General features: G+C 41.7%; 1 protein-coding gene across 1 annotated transcript; it reads right to left on the bottom strand.

Moving 5' to 3' along the window:
* Positions 1-12,553: 12,553 nt before the first annotated feature.
* On the bottom strand, positions 12,554-24,450 carry LOC149462369 (carboxypeptidase A2-like). Its single transcript, XM_089677003.1, has 11 exons — positions 24,371-24,450; positions 20,963-21,044; positions 19,588-19,722; positions 19,386-19,484; positions 18,386-18,487; positions 17,775-17,873; positions 17,136-17,246; positions 16,623-16,713; positions 15,866-16,065; positions 13,925-14,009; positions 12,554-12,813 (listed from the first exon to the last, which is right to left on the bottom strand). The coding sequence occupies exons 1-11, from the start codon at positions 24,433-24,435 to the stop codon at positions 12,626-12,628; spliced, it is 1,257 nt and encodes a 418-aa protein (XP_089533129.1). The 5' UTR covers positions 24,436-24,450; the 3' UTR covers positions 12,554-12,625.
* Positions 24,451-24,897: the final 447 nt, after the last annotated feature.

Genomic DNA, 24,897 nt, shown 5'->3' with positions numbered 1-24,897 from the left:
TAATCATGGTAAAGTGATGGGTAAATTTAATGATATAGATATATTTTAATTGGTTTAGACAACTTTTGGTTGGAAATGGAATATCAGTTATTTGGAAAATCTGTATTATTACTATACAGGATTTATATAGTGCCAACAATTTTCGCAGCCGTTAGAAGCTTTCCTTAACCTAATATCTAATATCTTCTTATTAACAGTACTAACATATGTATGAATGAGTTGGATCTTAATAGAATAATTGAGTTATTATATTTATATTTGTTCTAGATTGGGAAAAGTAAGTAATTAGACTTCATAGTCTGTGAATATACATATGAACATATATCTTTGTCAGGGCTCCAGGGTATGACCAGGGGTATGTGAACTGACGCAGGGAAACGCAGGCTTCAGATAAGTTATAAACAATATAATTTATTAAAGACTAACAATACATAAACGCAGTGCAATACTAAAACATAACACAGTGCAAACGAACCAAACCAAACCACCCACAGATAACAATACACACAATGCAAGCGTCGTCAGGCAGGTCAATAACAATCGGGCAGGTAGGTACAGGGGGTCAGGCAGAGAATGGTCGGGGTCACAAGCCAGGGATAAAACAGGAGAAGTCAGCAGAGGTCCGGATCAGGCAGGGTCAGCAACGAATCAGACAGGGACAGGAACAGGAACAGGAACAAGATACAGGGCCCAGGAAAAACACACACCAAGGCAGAGACTGCAGGTCTGGCCATCCCTTAAATACACCTGCATAATCAACTTCAGGTGTTTGGCTGGCTGCAGGGTTGAGTCTCTGATTGCTGGGAGCACCCGCTGGCCAGCCCTGGTACTGCAGCCCACAAGGCAGGTGAGTCCCACCATTACTGGCAAGTCCATTCCTGACAGTACCCCCCCTCAAGGAGCGGCTTCAGGATGCTCCAAACAGTCCTAGCTGGGCAAAATGTTCCACCACCCGGGTCTGGTAACTGGCGGGATATCAAAGACTGGCACATCGGGCAGGACTCCGGGCAGCGGCACACCGGGCAGGACACCGGGCAGTGGCACACCGGGCAGGACTCCGGGCAGAGGCACATTGAGCAGGACTCCGGGCAGCGGCACACCGGGCAGGACTCCGGGCAGCGGCACACCGGGCAGGACTCCGGGCAGCGGCACACCGGGCAGGACTCCGGGCAGCGGCACATCGGGCAGAGGCACATCGAGCTGGACTCCGGGCAGCGGCACACCGGGCAGGACACCGGGCAGCTGGACTCCGGGCAGCGGCACACCGGGCAGGACTCCGGGCAGCGGCACACCGGGCAGGACTCTGGGCAGCGGCACACCGGGCAGGACTCCGGGCAGCGGCACACCGGGCAGAGGCACATCGAGCTGGACTCCGGGCAGAGGCACATCGGGCTGGACTCCGGGCAGAGGCACATCGGGCAGGACTCCGGGCAGAGGCACATCAGGCAGGACTCCGGGCAGCGGCACATCGGGCAGGACTCCGGGCAGCGGCACATCAGGCAGGACTCCGGGCAGCGGCACATCGGGCAGGACTCCGGGCAGCGGCACATCGGGCAGGACTCCGGGCAGGACTCCGGGCAGAGGCACATCGAGCTGCACTCCGGGCAGAGGCACATCGAGCTGGACACCGGATCACCAGGCAGAGCAGCAGGCACCGGGCCACCAGGCGGAGCAGCAGGCACCGGGCCACCAGGCGGAGCAGCAGGCACCGGGCCCCCAGGCGGAGCAGCAGGCACCGGGCCCCCAGGCGGAGCGGTGGGCACCGGGCCCCCAGGAGGGGCAACAGGCATTGGGCCCCCAGGAGGGGCGACAGGCATCGGGTCCCCAGGCGGGGCGGCGGGCGCCGGGCCACCAGCGGAGCGGCGGATGCCGGGCCCCCAGGAGGGGCGACAGGCATCGGGCCCCCAGGCGGAGCGACGGGCATCGGGCCCCCAGGCGGGGCGACAAGCATCGGGCCCCCAGGCGGAGCGACGGGCATCGGGCCCCCAGGCAGAGCGACGGGCATCGGGCCCCCAGGCGGGACGACGGGCATCGGGCCCCCAGGCGGAGCGGCGGGCATCGGGCCCCCAGGCGGAGAGACGGGCATCGGGCCCCCAGGCGGAGCGACGGGCATCGTGCCCCCAGGCGGAGCGGCGGGCGCCGGGCCCCCAGGCAGGGCGACAGGCATCAGGCCCCCAGGCGGGGCGACAGGCATCGGGCCCCCAGGCGGGGCGACGGGCATCGGGCCCCCAGGCGGAGCGGCGGGCACCGGGTCATCAGGCACGACAACGGGCATCGGGTCACCAGGCATCAGGTCATTTGGCTCGCCAGCGGGCACCGCGTCATCTGGCAAGGCAGTGGGCACCGAGTCACCAGGCACGACAGTGGGTTCCGAGTCAACTGGCATGACCACGGGCACTGCGTCAGACATTGGATCGTCTGGCTCAACAGCAGGCATTGGGTGACCAGGCATCAGGTCAGTTGGCTCAACAGCGGGCACCGCGTCATCTGGCAAGGCAGTGGGCACCGAGTCACCAGGCACGACAGTGGGCTATGAGTCAATTGGCACGACAGCGGGCACCGGGTCATCAGGTACCCGATCGTCTGGATCGACAGTGGGCACCGGGTCATCTGGCGTTGGATCGTCTGGCTCGACAGCGGGCATCGAGTCAACTGGCCTAATGGAATCATCAGGCTGGATCAGTTCATCAGGCTGGGTAGAGGCATCAGGCTGAATGGAGGCATCAGGCTGAATGGAGGCATCAGGCTGAATGGAGGCATCAGGCTGGGTAGAGGCATCAGGCTGGGTGGAGGCATCAGGCTGGGTGGAGGCATCAGGCTGAATTGTGGGCGCCGAGGCACCAGGCTGCACCACGGAAGGCAGGTTCTCAGATGGGAGGCTGACCGGTTTAGATACTGGCAGGATGGCATTGGTTGGAAAGAACTTTCGCCTTTTCCTGGTTTTAGTTACCGGAGCACCGTAAGTAAGCGCAGGTTTGTAAACGGATGGAGCAGCTGGAGACAGAGAAGAGCTGGAGGATGGAACAGGGGAGGGAACAGTTGCTACAGAGGGCTTCTTTACAGGGTTAAAGGCAGGATAGGTGCAGTGAGTGGGAACAGGGTACTGACATGCGGTAGATAGCAGGGTATACTGGGCTGTAACTGGAGGTGCTGTTGGGAATGCAGGAATAGAGCTTTGAAGAAATAGATTAGAAGCAGGACTGGGTTTTTGCAAGCTGACTGAGGCTGGGTGCAACAAGTCTGACCATGTCTGCAGTATGGGTTGAACAAAGCTCAGCTTACACAAAGCCTGTCTGACCAAAGACTGCACTGCATTTATACAATCTCTTAGTACCTGTTGTGAACATGCAGAATAACGCTCCAGAAAGTAATCCACATCATCCTCTAATAACCATACCAGGGACTCTACCTGGTCGGCACTAAATGGGGGCAAAAATTCATCCCTGCTTTCGGGGGTACCAGATGAAACCAACTCAGCACAAACCTGAATCAATGGCTGCACCTCAGAGAACTCTGTGCCCTGATCTACTAGGCAATGAGCGATCCGTATACATTCTAGCAGTTCATCCCGGGTATACTCCTTCAGAGTGTGATAGGCATATTCTCTGTCATCAAACACTAGCAGAGATAAATACGCAACCTCATCCAGATCCATCCTTCCCAGCAACAAGCCAAGATGGCTTCCCTGTGCAGCCACTTCTGGTCAGGATTGGCCTTGGTGTAATGTCAGGGCTCCAGGGTATGACCAGGGGTATGTGAACTGACGCAGGGAAACGCAGGCTTCAGATAAGTTATAAACAATATAATTTATTAAAGACTAACAATACATAAACGCAGTGCAATACTAAAACATAACACAGTGCAAACGAACCAAACAAACCACCCACAGATAACAATACATACAATGCAAGCGTCGTCAGGCAGGCCGGGTCAATAACAATCGGGCAGGTAGGTACAGGGGGTCAGGCAGAGAATGGTCGGGGTCACAAGCCAGGGATAAAACAGGAGAAGTCAGCAGAGGTCCGGATCAGGCAGGGTCAGCAAAGAATCAGACAGGAACAGGAACAGGAACAAGATACAGGGCCCAGGAAAAACACACACCAAGGCAGAGACTGCGGGTCTGGCCATCCCTTAAATACACCTGCATAATCAACTTCAGGTGTTTGGCTGGCTGCAGGGTTGAGTCTCTGATTGCTGGGAGCACCCGCTGGCCAGCCCTGGTACTGCAGCCCACAAGGCAGGTGAGTCCCACCATTACTGGCAAGTCCATTCCTGACAATCTTGGTTTTCTCTACATTCAAATAAGGTGGTAGTAATTAGCCATCCCTTCCCCCATCTATGTAAGCTAAAATTACATTCAGACTCCAAGGGGAGGAGGGGAGAACTACAAGAGAAGATCAGCCCGCGAATTTGAAACAAATGATTGTGGGAGGGCTTGGTTCTTTGTGCATTTTAAGTACGTTACCCCATTCATAGAAGGGCACTTGTGTTCAGAAGCCTAGAGGACACACACACACACAGCTTTACACCTCACACAATTACATATTATTATATACATATACTTTTTATCTTAAGAATTTAACTATATTTTTTGGACATTACTTAACCATTCTGTATTCCAATATTTTATTTCTAATTTTATGCAACATTATTATTATTATTAAATCATCTTTTTGAGTTTATGCAAGAGTTGGAAGGACTTCTTATCTGAACATTTCTCATCAATACAAGTTAACAAAATATCGGGACAATACAATATTTTACAGCAGCACTTTACAATATAAAAGGAAACAGTACAGTCACAATACAATAAAAACAAGATTATTAAGAGGGGCCTGCTTATAAGAGCTTACAATCTAGTAGGGTGGATATGGGGTTACTTTAGATTAACACGAGGTGGTTACTGTATATTGCAGCTGCCTTAATTCTTAACAGAGCCTAGATGGATGGGATACATAAGAACTTTTTCTATAAAAATGAAAACTAAAGGTCTTATAGTAACTTGATGTGCGGTCCATGATGTGAGAGTAATAAATACAATTACAGACCCATCTCACCAAGCCCACACACCCTGTTAGGATAGATGCCATCTGCAGCGGGCTGTTTTATAGTTTTTTGATCTGGCTGATGATTTTTTTGTTTTTTCAGATTGTTGGTACTTTTTGTTTTTATTTATTTTTGAATCCAAAGCAGAATGGGTCCACTGTGAAATGTGTCTCTTTCCCTTGTAAGTGCAGTGGTAAGCTGAAGAAAACTTAGGATTTGACATCTTAGACATTTCTGCATGACCACACTGTATTGTTATCATATATGTTGTGACATCAGGAAAATATGTAAGACGGAAACCAAGGACTTGTGTTTTCTAACTAAAACTAACAACAGAGGAAGCAAATAGAAATTATAATATTGCCAGGAAAAGGTTGTGTTTTTAGAACATTGGGGATTAGAACACTGTCTTTTTGGGGATAGATAGTACTTTCTTTTGAAACCATGCTTTGAGTTATATACTTTATCTTTGCAAAATGAGGGAAAAAAGGTAAATATTATGAAAAAAGATGATTTTTCTGGTGATTTTGACCACATAAAAAGATAAAGGACCAGGAACAGTGTTTTTTTTTTCAAAATTTTTTTTTTTTACTTTGTCTGGAATCAAACAATCCCAAATTTGTGTGTTTTCTAAGTTATGGGGAAAATATATGCTGTAGCAACAATGGTGTTTATGTTAGATTTTATTTATGAAGATTTTTTTTTCTTGCACTGTGACATGATAACAAAGACCCTATCTTTGAAAATATATTGAAGTACTCCAAAAGTTGCACCATTTTGAAAAGAAAACAGCCTAAACTGTTAGAAACTTGGAACATTTGTAACGAATATTTTTTTTTATATTAGAGTTAATTGAAATTAAAGCAAAAAAACCCATAACATTTTAAAATAATCTTGTAATTGTTGTTTTTAGTTGTTTTTTCTGTTTCTTGTGTATATAAGTAGGTAATGATGCTATACAACTACCCCTATACATGAGAACATCACATAAGCATGTCCTAGTCACATGGTGTGAACATAGCAGGGCCCAGAAACAAGAAAAGAAGGGCATTCTGCTGTCAATGGCTTAAAACTAGCACGTCTGATTTTTGGCACCAAACAGCATTTACAGTGGATTTAAGAGTGGCGTTTAGGAGTGGCAGGACACCAAAAACTACAACAAAATGCTTCAATTTAGAAAAGTAAACCCCTCAAGATTTTTGGCAAGGTGTATAACTTTGACTTTGAGCCTTTAATTTTCAGAATGCAATTAGCAGCAAACTTAGGAAAACAAATTAAATACATTTTCAACAAAAGCATAAAATTAAGTGACAGATTTCGCAAATACGCTGGTCTCATGATGAAAACTGCATCCAAAAATGTGTTCAGTTACACCTCAGGTACACAGGCCTACCAGTAAGTATGCCGTAGTCACTTGATGGGAGCATGACAGGGCTGAAACCCGTCATGCTGTTTATTAGGTAATGTATTGTATTTAATTTGGCTCAGAAATGGCAGTACCCCAGTGCCATAAATTACTGGATATCATTTAGGTTTTGTAGTCTACCCTATGCTATGTAACATAGCAGAATAGTGTAGCTCAAAACAAATGTGTAGTTCTTACTTCTGAAGATTTTTGTTCCCTTATGATGCTACATTGCAATATGCATAGGGGAAAAAACGGTGTATGTAAATAGTTAGTGTAACATTGAGATAACATTAAGTTGGGTTGATGAGGGCTCAATTTAGCATGACTGCTAATTGTTTTTACAGGTATGTGATCATTAAATATTTAAATTATCTTTCATTTGCTTACGAGAGCATTTGATGCTTGCGCAGCAAACGCAAATGTCATCCAGCTCACCCAATGTCATTGTTGCAATTTAGGCCTCCTTCAGATGGGCCGAAGACTTGTCCTGTGAGCAGCCTTCCTTCATTTTTGCACCTGCACCTGCCTCAGACTGTGTGTGGGCAGCCTACAGAGGTGGATGCAGGCACAGAGGCTACATGGACACAGCTGCATGTAGCCTCATGTCAAAATTCGACATGTGAGTAGTGCAGTAAGACACCATCGAAGTAGTAGTTAAGAACTGAATTTCAGGCTTCAGTGACCTCATCCAAGGTGGACCTGCCCTGGTGAAGTTAGACAGCACAACAACTGTGGCCTACATCCAGAAACAAGGGGGCATGTAGTGTCTCCCTCCTGAAGGAGGTTTCTCTGATTCTAGAGTTGGCCCAAGTCAATATCCTGCAAATATCTGCTGCCTGTATGCCCGGTCAGGGGAATCTTTAGGCAAACAATTTGTCCAGGACAATCCTGGACGATAATGAATAGCCCAGAATGTCGCAAGTCTTTCGAGAACTAACAAGCTTGGTAATCACTTCCTGAGCTAGACCTGTTCTCATGCTCAGTCAACATAAAGTTGTTTTCTATTCCAGAGTCCAGCATCCAAAAGCAATTGGGGTGGAGATGCTGATCACAAATTGGATCTCCAGGACAGCTTATGCCTTTCTGCCTCGCCCTCTGATTCTCAGCTTCCTGCTGAGGCTGTGACAGGGGAAAGTGATAGATCTAGTGGTGATCCCAGATTGGTTGAAGGGGCCTTGGTACCCTCTGCCCCTCCTAATGAGTGCCAAGGATCCACTCCCTCTGCCGGTAAGATCAGATTCTCCAAAGTCACATTCATCCAACACCTGATAGGCTCAGGCTCATGGCTTGGGTCTTGAGAGGCAGAGGTTAACAGATCTCAGGGGTTCTGTAAAGGTTGTGAATACTCCTATGAAAGCAAAGAAGAACAGCACTAACAGTGCCTATAGTAGAATATGACATAAATTCACGGGAATGTTGCTGATCAAGCTTTTACACTGAGCTCTCCAAGCCTGTCACTTGCTGAAGTTTCTGTAGGTGAGGCTTAATTTAGGTTTATGTGTAAATACGACCACATTTCATCTATGTCTGCCTTCAACGACATACAGTGGGGATCCAACACTCCTTCAAGCTGCAACTTGGTTGAAACCTACCTAAGGGATTGTGATTTGGGATCTCCCATTGGTGTTGGACTTGCTTGCATCAGATGCTTTCAAAGTGGCCCCTTGTTGTACCTCTCGCTGAAAACTGCTTTCCTGGTGGCAATTAAATCAACCAGAGGAGTGTCCGTATTAGCAGCCCTGGGGTTTAAAGAACCCTGTCCCACGTTCATCCTGGATAGGGTGGTACTCATGCTGATGCTCAAGATCATGCCTAAGCAGCCTTCATAGTCCATATCACATGAAAAGTTGTCCTTCCTACATCCCTCTTGGGGAGTACCCAAGAAGTTAGCCCATCAGATGTGGGTCAAACTTTACAATTTAACATCAAGGTGACATTTGGCATCAGGGTTGGTGAAGCTCGTCTCCTTGGCCTACAAGTTGAAAGGGTTGGCTGTGCCAAGGGGGATCACTTCTGTCCACCCAAAAGATCTCGACATCAGGCTGAGTGTGCCCAGACACTATCTGCAAAGCAGCTACATGGGGTCAATATATACGTTCATGGCTCATTACTGTATAGAAGCAGTCTTAATGACAGTTGACTTTGGCAGAGGCATCCTCACTTCTGCTTTGTAGCCAGAATTGAGGAGTGTGTAGAATTAACCCTTCCCTGTGTGGCTAGTTAGTTTCCAGCTGTGTTGACATGGAGCTGTCAGGAAAATTGAATGACAGATACTTACCTTAATTCTCCTTTCCCGACGGGCTCTATGTTAGCACAATTCCCACCCAGCTTGGTAGGACTAGTTACAGAACACTGAGGCTGCAGGTGGGCTCAAATTTATGAGTTAAGTACTGGAAGCATGGGGGGCGGGGCCCTTACCCAGCTGTGCTGACATGGACCCCGTCAGAAAAGGAAAATTATGATAAGTATCTGTCATTCAATTTTCTGTTTTCTCTCTCTCTCCTTCCAAAAATTGCAGCCAATCCGATAAATCTTAAAAAATGTCCTTTAAAGTTGTTCCATTTTTCAGGCTTCAAGCATAAAATAATTTAAAAAGGGGTTTTTGGGTAATTGTGTGTGAGTGTGTGTTGCTGGTGAAGAGTTTTGCTGGCAAGGGGGATTTTTGTTGGTGGTGCGGAGGAGTTGCTAGTAAAGTGATTTTTGTTGTTGAAGGTTTTGCTGGGAGAGAGTGGAGTTGGATATGAGGAAGGAATGCTTTCTTGGTGGGAGGAGGAAGAGTATTTGGCTGTATGTTGCCACAATCACCCGTTTTTTGTCAGCATACTGTCAGTTGCCCATTTGTTGTCCACATATTGTCATGATTGCCTGTCTACTGTTTGCATATTGTTACAATTCCTTATAAATTGTCAAAATTGCCAGTTTTTCATTTACATAGTGCCACAAGTACTAGCTTGTTGTACATATAGTGTTACAATTCCGATTTGTCATCCCCACATAGTGAGAAATGCCCATTTTTTTTTGCCCACGTGTTTTTTTTGCCCACATTTGTGCATTTGTTGCCCATATATTGTCACAATGAAAGTAAAAGTTACCCTAAATATTTTTGTTTCTATGTATATGCTCACATATGTGTATTTTATAAATTGTAGTCTTTTTTTATTTTCATGTACTTCTTCCATCTGAAGTACCTGGTTGATCCTGCCAGTTACCTTTCTTCCCTGTTCTAAACTGATCAAACAAAGCACAGAAGCTGATATGTGCTTGCACGGTCAGTTTGCTTCCTTTGATTGGTCACTGTGCAGAAAAACAGAACAATTTTCGAAAATGGCGCAGGTAGGGAAACAGCTAAACTGCAACATAGTCATATGCATGAATATGCCGTGGGGGTGTAGGGTTATACTAAATAGTCTGTAAGTCCAAATATAGATGTGGCAGCTCCTCAATGAGACAGAAGTAATCTATGCATTATATAAAAAAAATAGAAAAAAGTTTATTAAAAATCACAAGTGGTAACTCATACGATGCAACAGGATAAGAGCGTGTAATCCCCCTAGTGTGATTTGCTGGCGAGCTTCAGTGGGTCTGCAGGAGCCAGAGAGCAGATACCGCTGGAGCTGGAGATGTCCTGGAGCCACCTTGGAGTGCATGAACATTGCAGGACTGCTCATTTTTCAAGCCTTGAAAAAGAAGCAGTTACGATCTGAAACATATAGCCACGCTCCCCAACCTGCAGCCCCCAGAGGTGTGGTGTCACTTCTGGTTCTTTGCAGTCCATGTGCTCTAGGGTGGCTCCAGAGTTTTTTGGTTTTGATTCTGGTGAACAGCTCCTGCCAGTGGCATCTGCTCCCGCCTCCTGAAGCCAGACCAAGACTCAACAGTAAACCGCACTGGGTGGATTACATGCTCTTAGCCTTATACATCTTGTGAGTTTCCACTTGTGATTCTTAACATATTCTCTTATATACGGCACTTAGTTAGCAACTTCTGCTGAGTCTTTCAGACACAGGGCATTCCTGGATTAGGTAGTTTGTTCAGTCACCACACCCCCTGACCAATCACAGACTGCCTTTGGCACACACCTCCTTCCAATCACAGTCTGCCTCTTGAACACGCCCCCTGCTCAAGTACAGCCTACATCTTGCTTCAGGTTGAACAGAATATAAAATACAGGCAAACTGTGTGTCTGCACAGTGTCCTGTAACCCCACCCCCCACTATCAGGAAGAAGAGATACATGGTCACATGACATAATTGTAAAAAAAGGTTCTGAAACTAAGCAAACATTGTTATGGAGCCTGCATAGTATTAGAAAGTGTCTATAACACTGTATCTCCACAACTACTTTAATGTAGTCCCCTGTAGACATCTCATTATCAAAGCATATAGCTATTATGCTCATTTCTCCACAGTGCACTATATGCACCTCTACTAAACCCTTTTTTAAAATATCGTTTTATTTAGTACACTATTGTTTTCCCTGTGTTTCAACACTGTTCAAACTCTACATTGTGTTTTTCCAACATGATTATAAATAAATAATTCAGATACAGAAGTATTTACTTTTACTATTTGTTTTTTGTATTGTTCACTTAATTTCATTACTACCAATAAAATTAGCCGGATGTATGGAGGAGTGTGGGGAATGGGAGTTAAAGAAAAATCTGCCCCAGGTGTCAGTTACACTAGGAAGTCCACTAGAATGCAGAACATCTGATTGGGACAAAATACTGCTGCTTCCTATTCCACTCTGAGCACTGCTGTAATGGATTCCAAGAGGCTAAAATCAAGTCTAACCCAGGCATTTATAGTAGTTGCATTTAACCACTTGCCCTCCAAAGGATTTCCCCCCCTTCCTGACCAGGACATTTTTGGCGATACGGCACTGCGTTACTTTAACTGAGAATTGCATGGTCATGCCATGCTGCACCCAAATGACATTTATGTCCTTTTTCCCCCCACAAATAGAGCTTTCTTTTGGTCATATTTGATCACCTTTGCGTTTTTTATTTTTTGTGCTTTCATTTTGGAAAAAAACTATATTTTTTACTTTTTGCTATAAAACATTACCAGTAAAAAATAAAAAAATCTAATTTCTTCATAAATGTAGGCCAAAATATATTCTGCTACATGCATTTGCTAAAAAAAAATCCCAATACATGTAAATTAATTGGTTTATGTGAAAGTTATAGCGTCTATAAATGGCGGTATATATACTGGATTTTTTATTTTAATTTCTTTTTATACTAGTAATGGCGGCGATCAGCAACTTATAGCGGGACTGCAGCCGGCATTTTGACACTGGGTGGGAACTGACTAACTGCCACTGACATCTCAATGACACTAATACAGTGATCAGTGCTAATAAATAGCACTGACACTGTACTAATGATACTGAGCAGGAAGGGATTAACATCTGGGGTGATCAAAGGGTTAACTGTGTGCTGTTTTACAACATGTGTTGTACTGTGTTTTACTTGGGAAACATGCTGCTGTTTATTTCTCTGCTGTGCAGAGAAATACACAGCAGTATGTTTTTGCTGGTCTCTCCCCTGTCAGTGTTACTAGGCAATCGCCGACCCATTGATTGAAATCCGTAGCCACCAATGGCAGCGTGGGTAGGGACCCTACCCAGGCGCACACCCCCTACCCGTAAAATACAAATCACATATATACACACGTCAGTTTGCGCAGCCCTGTCGCCCTGTAGCAGTATTTCTGCTATAGGGTGGCGGGCAACCGGTTAAAATATATTTAATGATATGAAAATTTATAACTGCATTTGTTGCTGTTGTTAATATTTTCCTGGACCTCAACTGTAAGAAGCAGAAATTCAACACCAGAAATTTTCATGAACACCCAAAGGGGTTTTGCAATACAATCCTGTTTAAAGTGCACATGGTCTCGGACAAGTTGTAGACTGTCTAGCATGTCTTTGGTTGTTATGTTGCTTTGTAACGATGTATGAGATTCTTTCATTGGTTTATGCTATCACTGGATATCTGTCATTATTTTAGATTTGTCCAATGTTTGGACTGCTGTATTAACCCACCTGCATCCATGTCTGTCTTTTGAAAAATATAAATAAAGAATGTAAAAAATCTAAAGTTCATATGTTTTAATTAATTGACATAATACACATACTCTCTAAGCACCATGTACAACTTTGGCTTGTTTAGTAAGGGTTATCACGAATATGCTCCAGAATTTTCTTAAGACCCAAATAGGTCTCCTGTGCAGTTGGTAGGATCTGAGATGCTGGAAGCAAGAAGCCGTAGCGTCTTTGGTCTCTCAACTCAAAGGCAAATGAATACTTAATCCCAATATCATAGCTCCAGTCAATACTTCCTCCACTAGCTTGATCTGAAGAGAGAATAAATATCAGAGCAAAATTAGTTTTGTTATACTCAACATACTCATACAGCAAAGAGGCCCATGAGGGCATATTTAAAAAATTAGTACAAAAACAAAGAAATAGGGAATTTGCTTTGTTGTTAACAGAAGATAACTGGATAAGCTGATAACATTGTTTGAGATATCAATTCAGGACATTACAAGCACACTGGATTCCTGAGAGGTATTTTTCTTGCAGAAAAATGTACTTAGCCTAAAAAACAAAAACAAAATGGAGGTTGCCACTACATCGAAGGACTTGTAAGTTGCAATATATTTAAATGTTATTCTTGGGTTTAGCTTAATTTTAATTGTGTGAACTAGAAAGGTAGTAGAGTGCAGTTAATAAATTCATCTGCAGAAAAAAGAATAAACACTATTATTTGCAATGTTTCATCACAGGCACCAGCATCAAATTGTACTGCCTGTTGACATCCAGTGCAATAAATTTAAGGTTGTACCAATTTGTTGGATATATAGTAGACTATCTATAAGAAAGCTTTTCTAGGCATTTTATAGGTTAAATTGCAGAAGTATTATTTGCACAGTGCTGGAAAACATAACTTAGAACAACCTTTCTCAACCATTTCAACACAGAGGAACCCTTATAATAACTTTCCAGTCTCAGGGAACACCTGATAAACATTACTATATCTACAACTCATGATACATTAGCATGATGGTCAGTGGAAAGAATATTCATTACACTTGAGGACATCGGGAAGAATAACCCACTTACAGATAGCTAAAAAGATCAATGGTGTCAGTGAGAAATGATCTGACAGGAAGACATTGCTCATTGCTCTGGAGGAACCCTGGGGTCCCATGGAACACTGGTGAAGAAACTCTGGCTTAGAGTGTCAACATCTAGTTCAGTTTTACAATTCAATTTTTTTTTGCTTTCTTCCAAAGTAGCATTTCTTTATGCTGGCATGTTTAGAGTAAATGCAATACACACTGGCTTCCAGAGAAATTGATTACATTCAGTTATAGTCATACAATTTGTAGGCATCCTTGTTTAGTTCTGTGCTGAGAAGAGATCTAAAGATGGGTAAAGTGAAAAATTAAAAATTTGACCTACAGATAGTGGAGCAGATTGTTCCAACTTTGTACTGGGTGCCATAGAGAGAGCTCAATGCGCTAGTAGCAGCTTTGCCAACTGTGTTCTAGAAAGAGTAAAACATATTTAATTAAAGTTCATTCATGTAGGCTGATATAACCTCTATTGTAATGTAACACCTATTCAGTCCACATAAGGTAGTTCTAACAGATTTTTTTTAAGAGGACTAAAGATGCAAAACAATTCAGTGAACATATACCTCCCATCAGCTAATACTTCTGTGTAGCCATACACAGCCGTACACTTTAAATATGAGTATAATTATCGTGAATGTCACATGGCCAGGTATAAGATATCAGTTTATTTATGGTCAATGCCATTTTCATAAAAACAAGTAAAACTGCTCGGGAGAGATAATCTTCACCAGACTATTATAAAATCAAGGATGTAAAATTATGACTCAAAGTACTCTTTCTAAGCCTATTCTTACATATAGTCCAGGGGAACCGGCACTTAAAAAAGCAGAGGTTAAAAGACTTAACAGGCTGCTTGGCCATGTTAAAAGGAATGGGAGAAAACATCTTGAAAAAGGCTTCGGAAAAAAATCCATAAAGAAGGAACAAAACAAGGCCAAAAGAGATTATTGATCTGGAAGAGGACCTAGGACAGCTGAAAGCCAGAATCTAGTGATTGAGAGGGATAGTGTGGAATGTGCTCAAATGGTGCCGCATGTGACATGTCTTCAAGGGTTATAGTGCCAGAGAGTGAGAGACAAAGAATTTCCTCATTAATGTATTCTATTTTTTCTTATAAACTGGCACGCTATCCTCTGTATTGCTATCATAATAAGTTATTTTTATTCATTTTGTGTCCGTTTTTAAAAGAGTTACAATATGAGTGAGTCATATGAGATTGCCCATGCTATTTTACATCTAGCCATACGAAATTCACAGTAGTCTGTTATTACAGTGTGAAAAAGCTCTATTAGGTCTTTGTTGCTGTCTACAGTATGTCCTGATTGGTGAAATTTCCCCCATCCATCCCAAGACATGATAGGAAGGAGGATAAGTCTCTCCAGTGGAGAATAAGAAATACAAATCTAAACAGAAGTTCTTATCCCTTTACCATTCCAAAATAACAGTTTTATCTGACAATCCATTTTAAGCCTATCACAACTCGGTTTATACGTGCAAAACAGGTCATGATATTACTTTACATGCATCTCGTAAGACAAGCTTACCTTTTCTTACTAATTCTACAGCAATAACAAAAGCATGAGAAATACCAGGAAATTTGGGTCACCAATACCATCTCTTATAGAGCTGATCTGATAGTATTTTATAATCCCAGTCAGCAAAGACTGCTTTCTATATGTACAGTATTTAATTTAATTGCATAAGGCAACAGGACTGACCAGTGGCGTCCCGAGGCAGGTGCGGGGGGTGCGGTTCGCATCTGGTGACACCGATCGCACAGGGTGACACCGGACCTGCTCCACAAAAAAGTAAGTTGTAAAGCAAGCCGACGATCCCCGCAGGATGGATCGGATCCATCCTGCTGGGATCATCGGCTTTCTTTACAACTTACCTTTTCTTGGAGTGGGTCTGGTGTCACTCCGTATAGGTTGCATGCCGACGATTCTGCAGGGATCGTCGGCATGCAACCTATACGGGGTGACACCGAACCCACTCCATGAAAAGGTAAGTTGTAAAGAAAGCCGACGATCCCCGTAGGATGGATTGGATCTGCAGATTGAGCATAATGGATCGGAGTCCGATCCATTATGCTCAATCCGCAGATCCAATACATTCTGCGGGTATCGTCGGAGGGGGTGTCACCAAGTGTTACTGTCCCGGGGGACACCAACCCTAGGGACGCCTCTGGGACTGACTAATATGAATATATATTGTATGTAGTATAATTTTATAATGTGTTTTCAATCTTACACTTGGAAAGACTTACCAGCTCGGTGTAGTGAGCAGGATTGGTGCACTTGTATCCGTAAGGGAAAAGCAGCAGCTGGGAGTAGCTGTGGATGCTTATAAATCCTTTGATTTTGCCATGACTCCTAATAAAGTTGGCAATAGATTTTACCTCTACTTCTGATTCTGCACTGGGTCCATGGTATGTATCAGAACAGGGGTTAGCTTCAGCTCCTGGCCCTACATTAAAAAAAAATAATAGTTTGGTATTTCTATGTTACTGTTGAATGTTTGAAGTTTGAATTTCCAGACCACACATTGCCCATTTGCCTTAGTTCTCAAACCATACAGTGTAACTGACTGAAGAAAACATTGATTGATTGATTCCAGCTTTAGATCTGACATGCTAATTGTTAGTTGTAGACAAAGGACATTACAGAACTAATTAAATAACTAAATGCCTGCACCATACTTACAGTAGTTATGTGAATCAATGCAACTGAAGCTAGAAGCTATACTTTCATTATCATTTTTCAGGTTGCATATGATTAGTATTATGGTTCTTTGAACATATTGGCTTGTGTGTCTGAGAATCTGGATCCCATATTAAGTAATTTTGCACAACCTTCTGTTTTGGTTTATTTTTTGTTTCTAAAATATGAAATCACTAGTAGTTTAAACAGACTGATAACAAGCATAATAATGTTTGAAAAACATCTTAATTTATGGGGGGGGGAGTGGTGGGAAGTAGTGACTGAAATGTGGATATATTCCACGGTTTGTAAAGATGTAGTTACCTCCAAAGCCAGCATTCCAGTTTCTGTTGGGGTCAACACCTTCACATCCACTGTTTTTATCGATGGAACGGGTTTTACGCCACATGCGGTACTAAAAAAAAAAAAAAAATAGTAATATGCTGCATACTAACATGTCGTATTGTTTTTAGTTGGGTCTCAATAATGGAATGTCTTATAGAATAAACCTTGCTGGTTGAAACGTCAAATGAATCTTCCTACCCAATCAACCTAACCTGCAATACCAATATACTTAGAAATGCTCCCCTAGTACAACATACATTCCTGCTATACATCCAGTTCATTTAGAAAAGCAATTAGAGAAAACAGCCTCAATTTACCTCATTAAAGAATACTACATGAATGTTTGCACTGTCACAGTAATTTACAAAATATTATTGTATGCTTTCTTCTCATATCCCCTTTGGAACAGTTAGAAATGGACTGAATTTGTTATCACTATGTTGGAATGAACTTGGTACACCACAGGAAATATCATTAAGGTTAGTTACTTACTGTTGTGTGAGAGTAGACATATCCATCAGGATTGGCGACAACCAAGAGGAAGACATCATAATTATCCAACAAAGAGGTAATAGATGCGTCCGTTCCATAATCAGATGCAAGCTTAACAAATACAAATCAGATTTTGCTGTAAATAAATGCATCTTTAAAACAGGGGAGTATTGGCAGGGATTTAAGCAGGCCATAGATAAGTTGAAAACCGAATGAAAATTCTTGTTGATTATTCTTCAGAATTCTTCGGTTTTGCATCATTAGTATGCCAACTGCGACATGTGATTTTCGTACCGCAACCAAAAGTGCCTGATCCAACATACTGGATTTTTTTTTAGAAAAAAGAAACAATCGATGGCATAAACGTATGGCAAAACGAACTCCATTTTAATTTTCAAATTGACAGAACATTTGGTTTTTGACTTGTCTATGGTCTGCTTTACAATTTTGATGTGCTTAACATCATTTTCCATTTTTGGGATGCTACAAAAGCTACAAAATGTGAAAAGTTTAACAAATGATTTAACAATTAACCTTTACAATTCTTCATACATATGTCATGGTAAGGATTCTAATTGTTATTGGATTAAGTGAAGCACAGCAATATTTGTTCCCCTCCATTGTGTAGATTGCCATTACCTTACGTGCAGTCCACAGGGCAGTAGCTTGAGTAATCCACTCACGTGCATGAATACCAGCATCTATCCAAATGCCAGGGCGGCCAGCTCCAGTGCTGAACTGTAAACAAGATAATGTACGTTTAACATTTTTGATAACCTATCAATAAGGCCATGTGATGAATTTTTCATTTTTTATACCTCACTGTTTACATTTTTAAAATCACAATCCTGATATAAAGTAGGACTTGCAAAAGCATAACTGAATGGTGGTATTTGAGACTACAGTGATTCAAATGCCACAAATGTGTAATTTATTTATTTATTCAAAAATGATTGCAGTGACATTTGTGATTGTAACACTTGTTTTGTACTGCAGTCGTAGTTATGGTTGCCTTAATAATACACAAAATATAAATGTGTGCAGGAATATGATATTTTAACCAAATTAACAGATCTGTTGGCAATTTGGAGGTCAAAAATATGTTCTTTCCCTAGAAATTGTAAGTCTGTTAAATGCTTTGCTTTTAAACATGCACTATACGTTGTCATCTACAGCTGTAGAAAACATTTGAGTCAACCTAAAAAAATATTATTATCTACCTCATTTTCAAGTATTATTAACAGAATCACCTTAAGAACATTCAGGGGACGCCCTTCATATGAGTTACCAATCTGTTGTTTGCTGACAATTGATCTGTAATCTGCTATAATTAGGTCAATGGCATTGTTTATCTAAAATACAGAAGACAAAAAAGACATTATAAAAAAAAATCATTGCTCTATACATTAAAGAACCTAATATTCAATTTAATTTTCATCACAGCTGCACATATATACACATATTATGTTGAAAAGGAAAGTGACTGAAAGTATAACTCAAGCCAAAGTGTTTTTTTTTTTTAATTTTAGAAAGCATAGGGATGAATCAGTATTTTTTTGCCTATGTGTCCCTTTCCATAGATTATTCACTCACTTACTGTCTTGTAACCAATAGAATAAATAAAAAGTGAGGGAATTTCCCTTACAGATAAATGTCCCTTTTGGAGGATTCCTACTTTATTATTGTCCTGATGACAAATTAAAATGTTGGATGTTCCTTCACTTTCTGGTGACAGTGGTCACAAGGACAAATAATGGAAGTTAATCCCCCAGCACCCCCTTCATTCACAGCAGAGACTGAAATAAAAACTAGATAACGGTTGGCATTATATACGGTACACTTTAGTTAGAGTTCTATAAATAAAATCTGAAAAAATGTATTCCTTTCATATTAATATTTTATCATAAATTATTCTGTTTAATTCCAGAGCCTGATATAGATGTAGACCTGTACATAGATATGCCAGATAATTAAAAGCAACTTTTCCAGTTTGCATGTTAAATAATTTTCTGCTACCAGCAATGGAAAACCAGCTCAAATGAGTCATTTATTTGACAGTATTGTTTGTATTCTGTGCAAAGGATACAGTACAATTAGGGAAATGTATGTAAATGTTTTGTAACTGATTCATGGATGGGGCTTATAGTTATTTACTGTTAGAAGCATAGCCTTGATATTATGCTGCTGGACACCATGCACAGAGGATTATGGATCACCAGTTTGTGAAATCTACTAAATTTGATTTCTTACATTAGCCAAAGTGTGATAAGTGCCAAAGTCAAAAGAGCCAGAGTTGCGTTCTTTTCTTTCATTGCTTTCCATTTCTTCTTTCTCTTTGTTGATAACTTGCTACAAGAGATATGTACCAATCAATAACTAGAAAATCAAATATAGTAATTATGTTTAAATATTCTTACAATTATTATGCACATGCCAAGTTTGAGTTCATTACCTGCAGGTCTTCTATCATGATAGAGTAGTCGATGTTGTTATATTCCAGATAGGCCTTCACGGACTGAAGATTTGTGTAGGGAACTCGGACATCAACTGGTATATCAGGTTTAACAGGTTCAGTCCAGAAGTCAAGCTTTAAAAAGTGAAAAGGGATTTGTTATGCATATTAGCAGTCAGGGTATCTGACACAAGGTTAACTCACCACAAAGTGAAAAATACATATTATTATGTAATATTTCCCAGGGTATGAGACACATATCACTAGTGGTACACTTGCTCACTCTGTACAGTTCATGTCATGACTTGGCATTTACAAGGTGGCTTGGACTTAAATATATGTCCATTATAATGCCTGGAAGCCACTGGAAGAATCACATGTGGGAACATATATTCACGTGGTGGTAAAATTAACTATGGGCTGGTAGTGTGCTTTACTGTTTCACAGTGCTCTTTTTTGAAGGAGCAGTGTCTTAAATAGATGCTGGATCTTTTAGAGGTAGGGTATGTCTGGCATATGGATCTTCAGCACATCTGAGGACTGGAGGCTGTGTTCAAGGACCCTGGATGAAAATCAGGATGTGTCCAAACTTGCTAGAACATGCAAGGATAGTGGAAAGAAGCTTTATTAAGGTGCAGGCCCTGGCACAGACTACTCCAGCAAAGCTAGAATACTTTAGTTGGTAGAGACTGGCAGCTAAACAAGCTAAGGAAAAGTACCAGTGATCAGGAACAGGCTAAGAATAGTATCTGTGCAGAGATGGTACAATAGAATAGAATAGATAAGAATAATAATGTGAAGTCTAGTCAGATGCCATTGCCAAAAGCAACCAGATCCAAATGCTAAAAATTTAAGCAAAGCCATCATTTTATTTGCTTTTTCTGTGATGGAAGAATTTTTTTAAAGAGTGGGAAAAGATTTCAATAGGACTGGTGGCTCCCAAAGAAATGTATGGTAAAGCAGATCAAACAGAACTTTAGAAAAGGCCTTAGATTAGCAGTCAATTCTACACAATCAACGTAAATTTAAACACAAGTTAATGGAAAGTGCATTTCTAATGCAAGTCTACTGCGAAAATACACAGTCCATCTATATGAGCCCTATGGCAGGAGTGATGTTGATAAGTTTCCTAAAATTCTTTCCTGACAGGCAGGTAGAAAAGCATACACTATTGTTGTGGCTGCAACTTCTCTGCTAGACCATAATATCATTTTAGTGAAAGGTTGATATAAATTGACAGACTAGATTCTCTTCATACAACGAAGACACTTTTAAAAATATTTAATTCTAATATTTTTGGGGAAAAAATGTTTTAAAGTTATACATGTGTAAAAAGAGTATTTCATTTTTGTATACAAAATGTCAGTTCTTGTACCTGCAGGTGTTTCAAAGATTGTAAATTTTGCAGCAGACTGAGTTGTTCATTGCTGTTTGCATTGATCCGCAGCACCTGCTCCCTGCAGAGGAAAATTTTACAAATTTTACTATGTATGACCATTATGCTACTACATCTTGTTTGCACAAAGTTGTCATTTAAAAATATGTTTCAATGAATCCACCTGTGCCAATAAGTCAAAATAAATATCCCTCTGTTCTAAAGACAATGACAACCATTCTTTTATATTTTATATAAATATAGTCCATTTATAGAGATTAAAGGATAAAAACCCCCCCCAGAAAAATCAGTACAAGAAATATAACTTAAAATCAATAGGATGTGTCCCTTGTGCTGATGTGTCAGGAAAGGACTCACTGCTAGTGGTGCTGTGGCTTACCTTCTTTATGGGTTGCAGTACCGGTACATACCAGCGGGTGCTTTCAGCAGCCAGGATCTCACCTCCTGCAATCAAGCCATCACCTGAGGCTGATTGCAGGAGGTGTACTTAAACAGCAATTAGGCCTGTAACCAGTGCCTTGGTGTTTTGTTCCCATGTGCCTGGTGTTTTGTTCCCATGTGCCTGTGTTATCCTGTTTTCCTGAACCTGCTCCCTGTTACCTGTTCCTGTGATCTGCTCCGTGTCCTGTCTGCCTCTCTGCGCCCCATGCTTGATCAACTGTGTATGACCCCGGCTAGCCCTGACTACTCTTTTGTTCCACACATGTATTTATTAGGTAAAGGTTTTTGTTATTTGGTTGTTGCTTGCACTGTGCGTTTGTATACTGGTGTGTCTCACAAATAAATTATATTATTTACATTGCTCCTGAAGCCTGATATTTCTTGTGTCAGTCCACACATCTCTGGTCATATCCGGATTACTGACATGATGCCTCTTCTTTTAGGAGAAATCCTCTTCTATCCATATCCCCCCCACATTGTAATCTTCCTGTTTTGGTGGGGGGTAATAGAACTAATGGCATGAGAATGCCACCCCTTCAGAGTGAATGCGCTGGTGACATTACCGGCTACAGAAACAGTGAATGTCCCCTAAATGGTGCATATTTAGGAGTTATTTCTTGTACCCACAGGTAAGCGTTATTATTATTGTTTACTGCGGCCGTAAACTGCAGTTAAAGTTTCAGTGGTTTTGTTCACACCAATGTGTATACAGTTGGCTTCTCTTCAGCTGTGGTTTCTGGTAGAAATATTTTCCATAGGGATGACGAGTACCACATATAAAACAAGGAATTTTGCATGCTTTTGTTCATAATGCCTCAATGCAGGAATTTCTCTTTCCCGTGCAAAGCAAAATTTACTCAAAAACAGCAAAAATATACTGCCATAAATGAAAAGCTGCATGCCAAGTAATGTACACTAGAAGTACAAGACGCTTTTACATATAGCAGCCTAACACACTGCTCAAAAAAATGAAAGGAACACTTTGAAAACACATCAGATCTCAATGGGGAAAAATATCAAGCTGGATATCTATACTGATACAGACTGGGTAATGTGTTAGGAACGTAAGGATGCCCCATCGTTTGATGGAGATGAAAATGATCAACCTACAGAGGACTGAATTCAAAGACATCCAAAAAATCAAAGTGAAAAAATGATGCAGCAAGCTAGTCTATTTTGCTGAAATTTAATTGCAGTAACTCAAAATGGTACTCAGCACTTTGTATGGCCCCCACATGCTTGTATGCATGCCTGACAATGTTGGGGCATGCTCCTAATGAGACAAAGGATGGTGTCCTGGGGTATTTCCTCCCAGATCTGGATCAGGGCATCACTGAGCTCCTGGAAAGTCTGAGATGCAACCTGGTGGCATTGGATGGACTGAAACATGATATCCCAGAGGTGTTTTATTGGATTAAGGTCAGGTGAGCATGGGGGCCATTCAATGGTATAAATTCCTTCCATGAACTGCCTGCATACTCTCGCCACAAGAGGCCGGGCATTGTTGTGCACCAGGAGGAACCCAGGACCCACTGCACCAGGGTCTGACAATGGGTCCAAAGATTTCATCCTGATACCTAATGGCAGTCAGGGTGCCCATATCTAAGCCTGTAGAGGTCTGTGCATCCCTCAATGGATATGCCTCCCCAGACCATCGCTGACCCATCACCAAAACGGTCATGCTGAATTATGTTCCTGGCAGCACAGTGTTCTCCAAGGCTTCTCCAGACCCTTTTATGCCTGTCACATCTGCTCAGAGTGAACCGCATTTGTAAAAAGCACTGACCACCAGGGGCGGACCTGCCATCAATGGCAAATGCCTATTCAGCTCTATGGTGCCAGGCAGTGAGCACATGGCCAAATAGAGGATGTCGGGCTCTCAGGCCACCCTCATGAAGGAGCTGATGAGTTAAGGACCTTCTACAGCCCTGTACAACTGTCTTAGAGTAACTGCCTGTCTCCTGGAATATCCTCCATGCTATTGAGACTGTGCTGGGAGACACAGTAAACTTACTGGCATTGGCATGTATTGATGTGCCATCCTGGAGGATTTGGACTGCCTGTGCAAGCTCTGTAGGGTCCAGGTATCGCCTCATGCTACCAGTAGTGACACTGAGTCTAGCCAAATGAAAAACTAGTGAAAACATCAGAAAAGATTAGAAGGGAAAAAATGTCAGTGGCTTCCACCTGTAAAACCATTCTTGTTTTGGGGGTCATTCATTGTTGCCCATCTAGTGCACCTGTTGTTAATTTCATTAACACCAAAGCTGCTGAAACTGATTAAAAACCCCCTCTACTACTTAACTGACCAGATCAATATCCCAGGAGTTTAATTGACTTGATGTTATACTCTGATTAAAAAGTGTTCCTTTAATTTTTTAGAGCAGTTTATAAAAGAAACAATCTATTCATAAAAAGGCAACCAATGAGTACTGCTGTATCTTGTTGTCCGTATTTGTTAATATGTTGACATCCTGTGCATTTTTTAAGATACTATACAGGAGATTTGCCCTGTTTGACTTGGCCAAAGCTGTTCAGCTCTGTTTTGGCCTCAAAAAAGAGAGTAGATATCTCAGAATCATATACTGAAATGTACTGTATGTCTAGTCTAACAAAAAAATGTTTCGCTCTTTACATCAGAACTCAGTACTTCCGTAATCTATGCTTTAATTTGTTTGGCCAATAAAGGCTTTTCTACTGAAATTTGCCTGGGGCAATGCCCCTTGGTAAAAAAAGAAAAAACCTATTGCTAATTGCATTTCAAAATATTGTCTTTGACTTTCTAAAATCTACACAAACATGGCAGTTAATTAGCTTGGTGGTTGCATGCAACAGACTTTGTGGGACCTGTTTTAGATTAAAACTAATCTAGTGCCTATCTAATAAACTCCACAAAATGCAAACATTTTTGAAAATCAGCTTGGGAAGAGAAATATCCATACTTACCCTATAAATGTTTTCTTAGATGTATCAGCTGCCACTAGGGCAGTGAGGAGCAGAAGAAGTTTCATGGTGGAATTAGAGACTGCTGCAGAGTCAGTGAAGGGTATTTATGCACAATAGGATGGAAACCAATACGTCAGAGTGAGAAACTACGTATGGTTTACTTATCTCAAGGCTACTGATACAAAGTTTATTACTTTATCAGATTTGCATATTTAAAACTAAAAATACTATTTAGACATCAGTAAAACTTGTTAAAGGACTGATATCTAGAATCTACTCATGGAAAACAATCATTACATCATTGTATAAAGCTTATCTTGCATTCAGGAAACATGAGAATGTTAAACAAATGTTTCAACTAAATTGGTATATGAAGTGTTTGAATCCAAAAAGCCATGTGGCAAAATTCCTGTACGAAACCTACAGCCATTAGTGTGGACACACTGTTTCCATATTTATATGTTTATAGAAATTATGTTTTTTTCGAGGATACCTAGTACAAGTATAAGTGTTGCAGCTGTAATTAG

Source organism: Staurois parvus, unplaced genomic scaffold (assembly GCF_062004578.1).
Source record: "Staurois parvus isolate SC_StPar_1 unplaced genomic scaffold, SC_StPar_1.0 ptg000175l, whole genome shotgun sequence".
Lineage (NCBI taxonomy): Eukaryota > Metazoa > Chordata > Amphibia > Anura > Ranidae > Staurois > Staurois parvus.
Note: the sequence above shows the minus strand (reverse complement) of the source record. Positions and strands in the feature narration are given on the sequence as shown.

Bases quoted from the DNA above. Each gene is read 5' to 3' on its own strand.
- LOC149462369 (XM_089677003.1), bottom strand. From the start codon at position 24,435: ATGAAACTTCTTCTGCTCCTCACTGCCCTAGTGGCAGCTGATACATCT. The intron at 19,723-20,962 runs GTACAAGAACTG...CACTTTTTAAAG, and splicing joins AATCTTTGAAACACCTGCAG to CTTGACTTCTGGACTGAACC. The intron at 18,488-19,385 runs GTAAGAAATCAA...TCTGTATTTTAG, and splicing joins CTTATCACACTTTGGCTAAT to ATAAACAATGCCATTGACCT.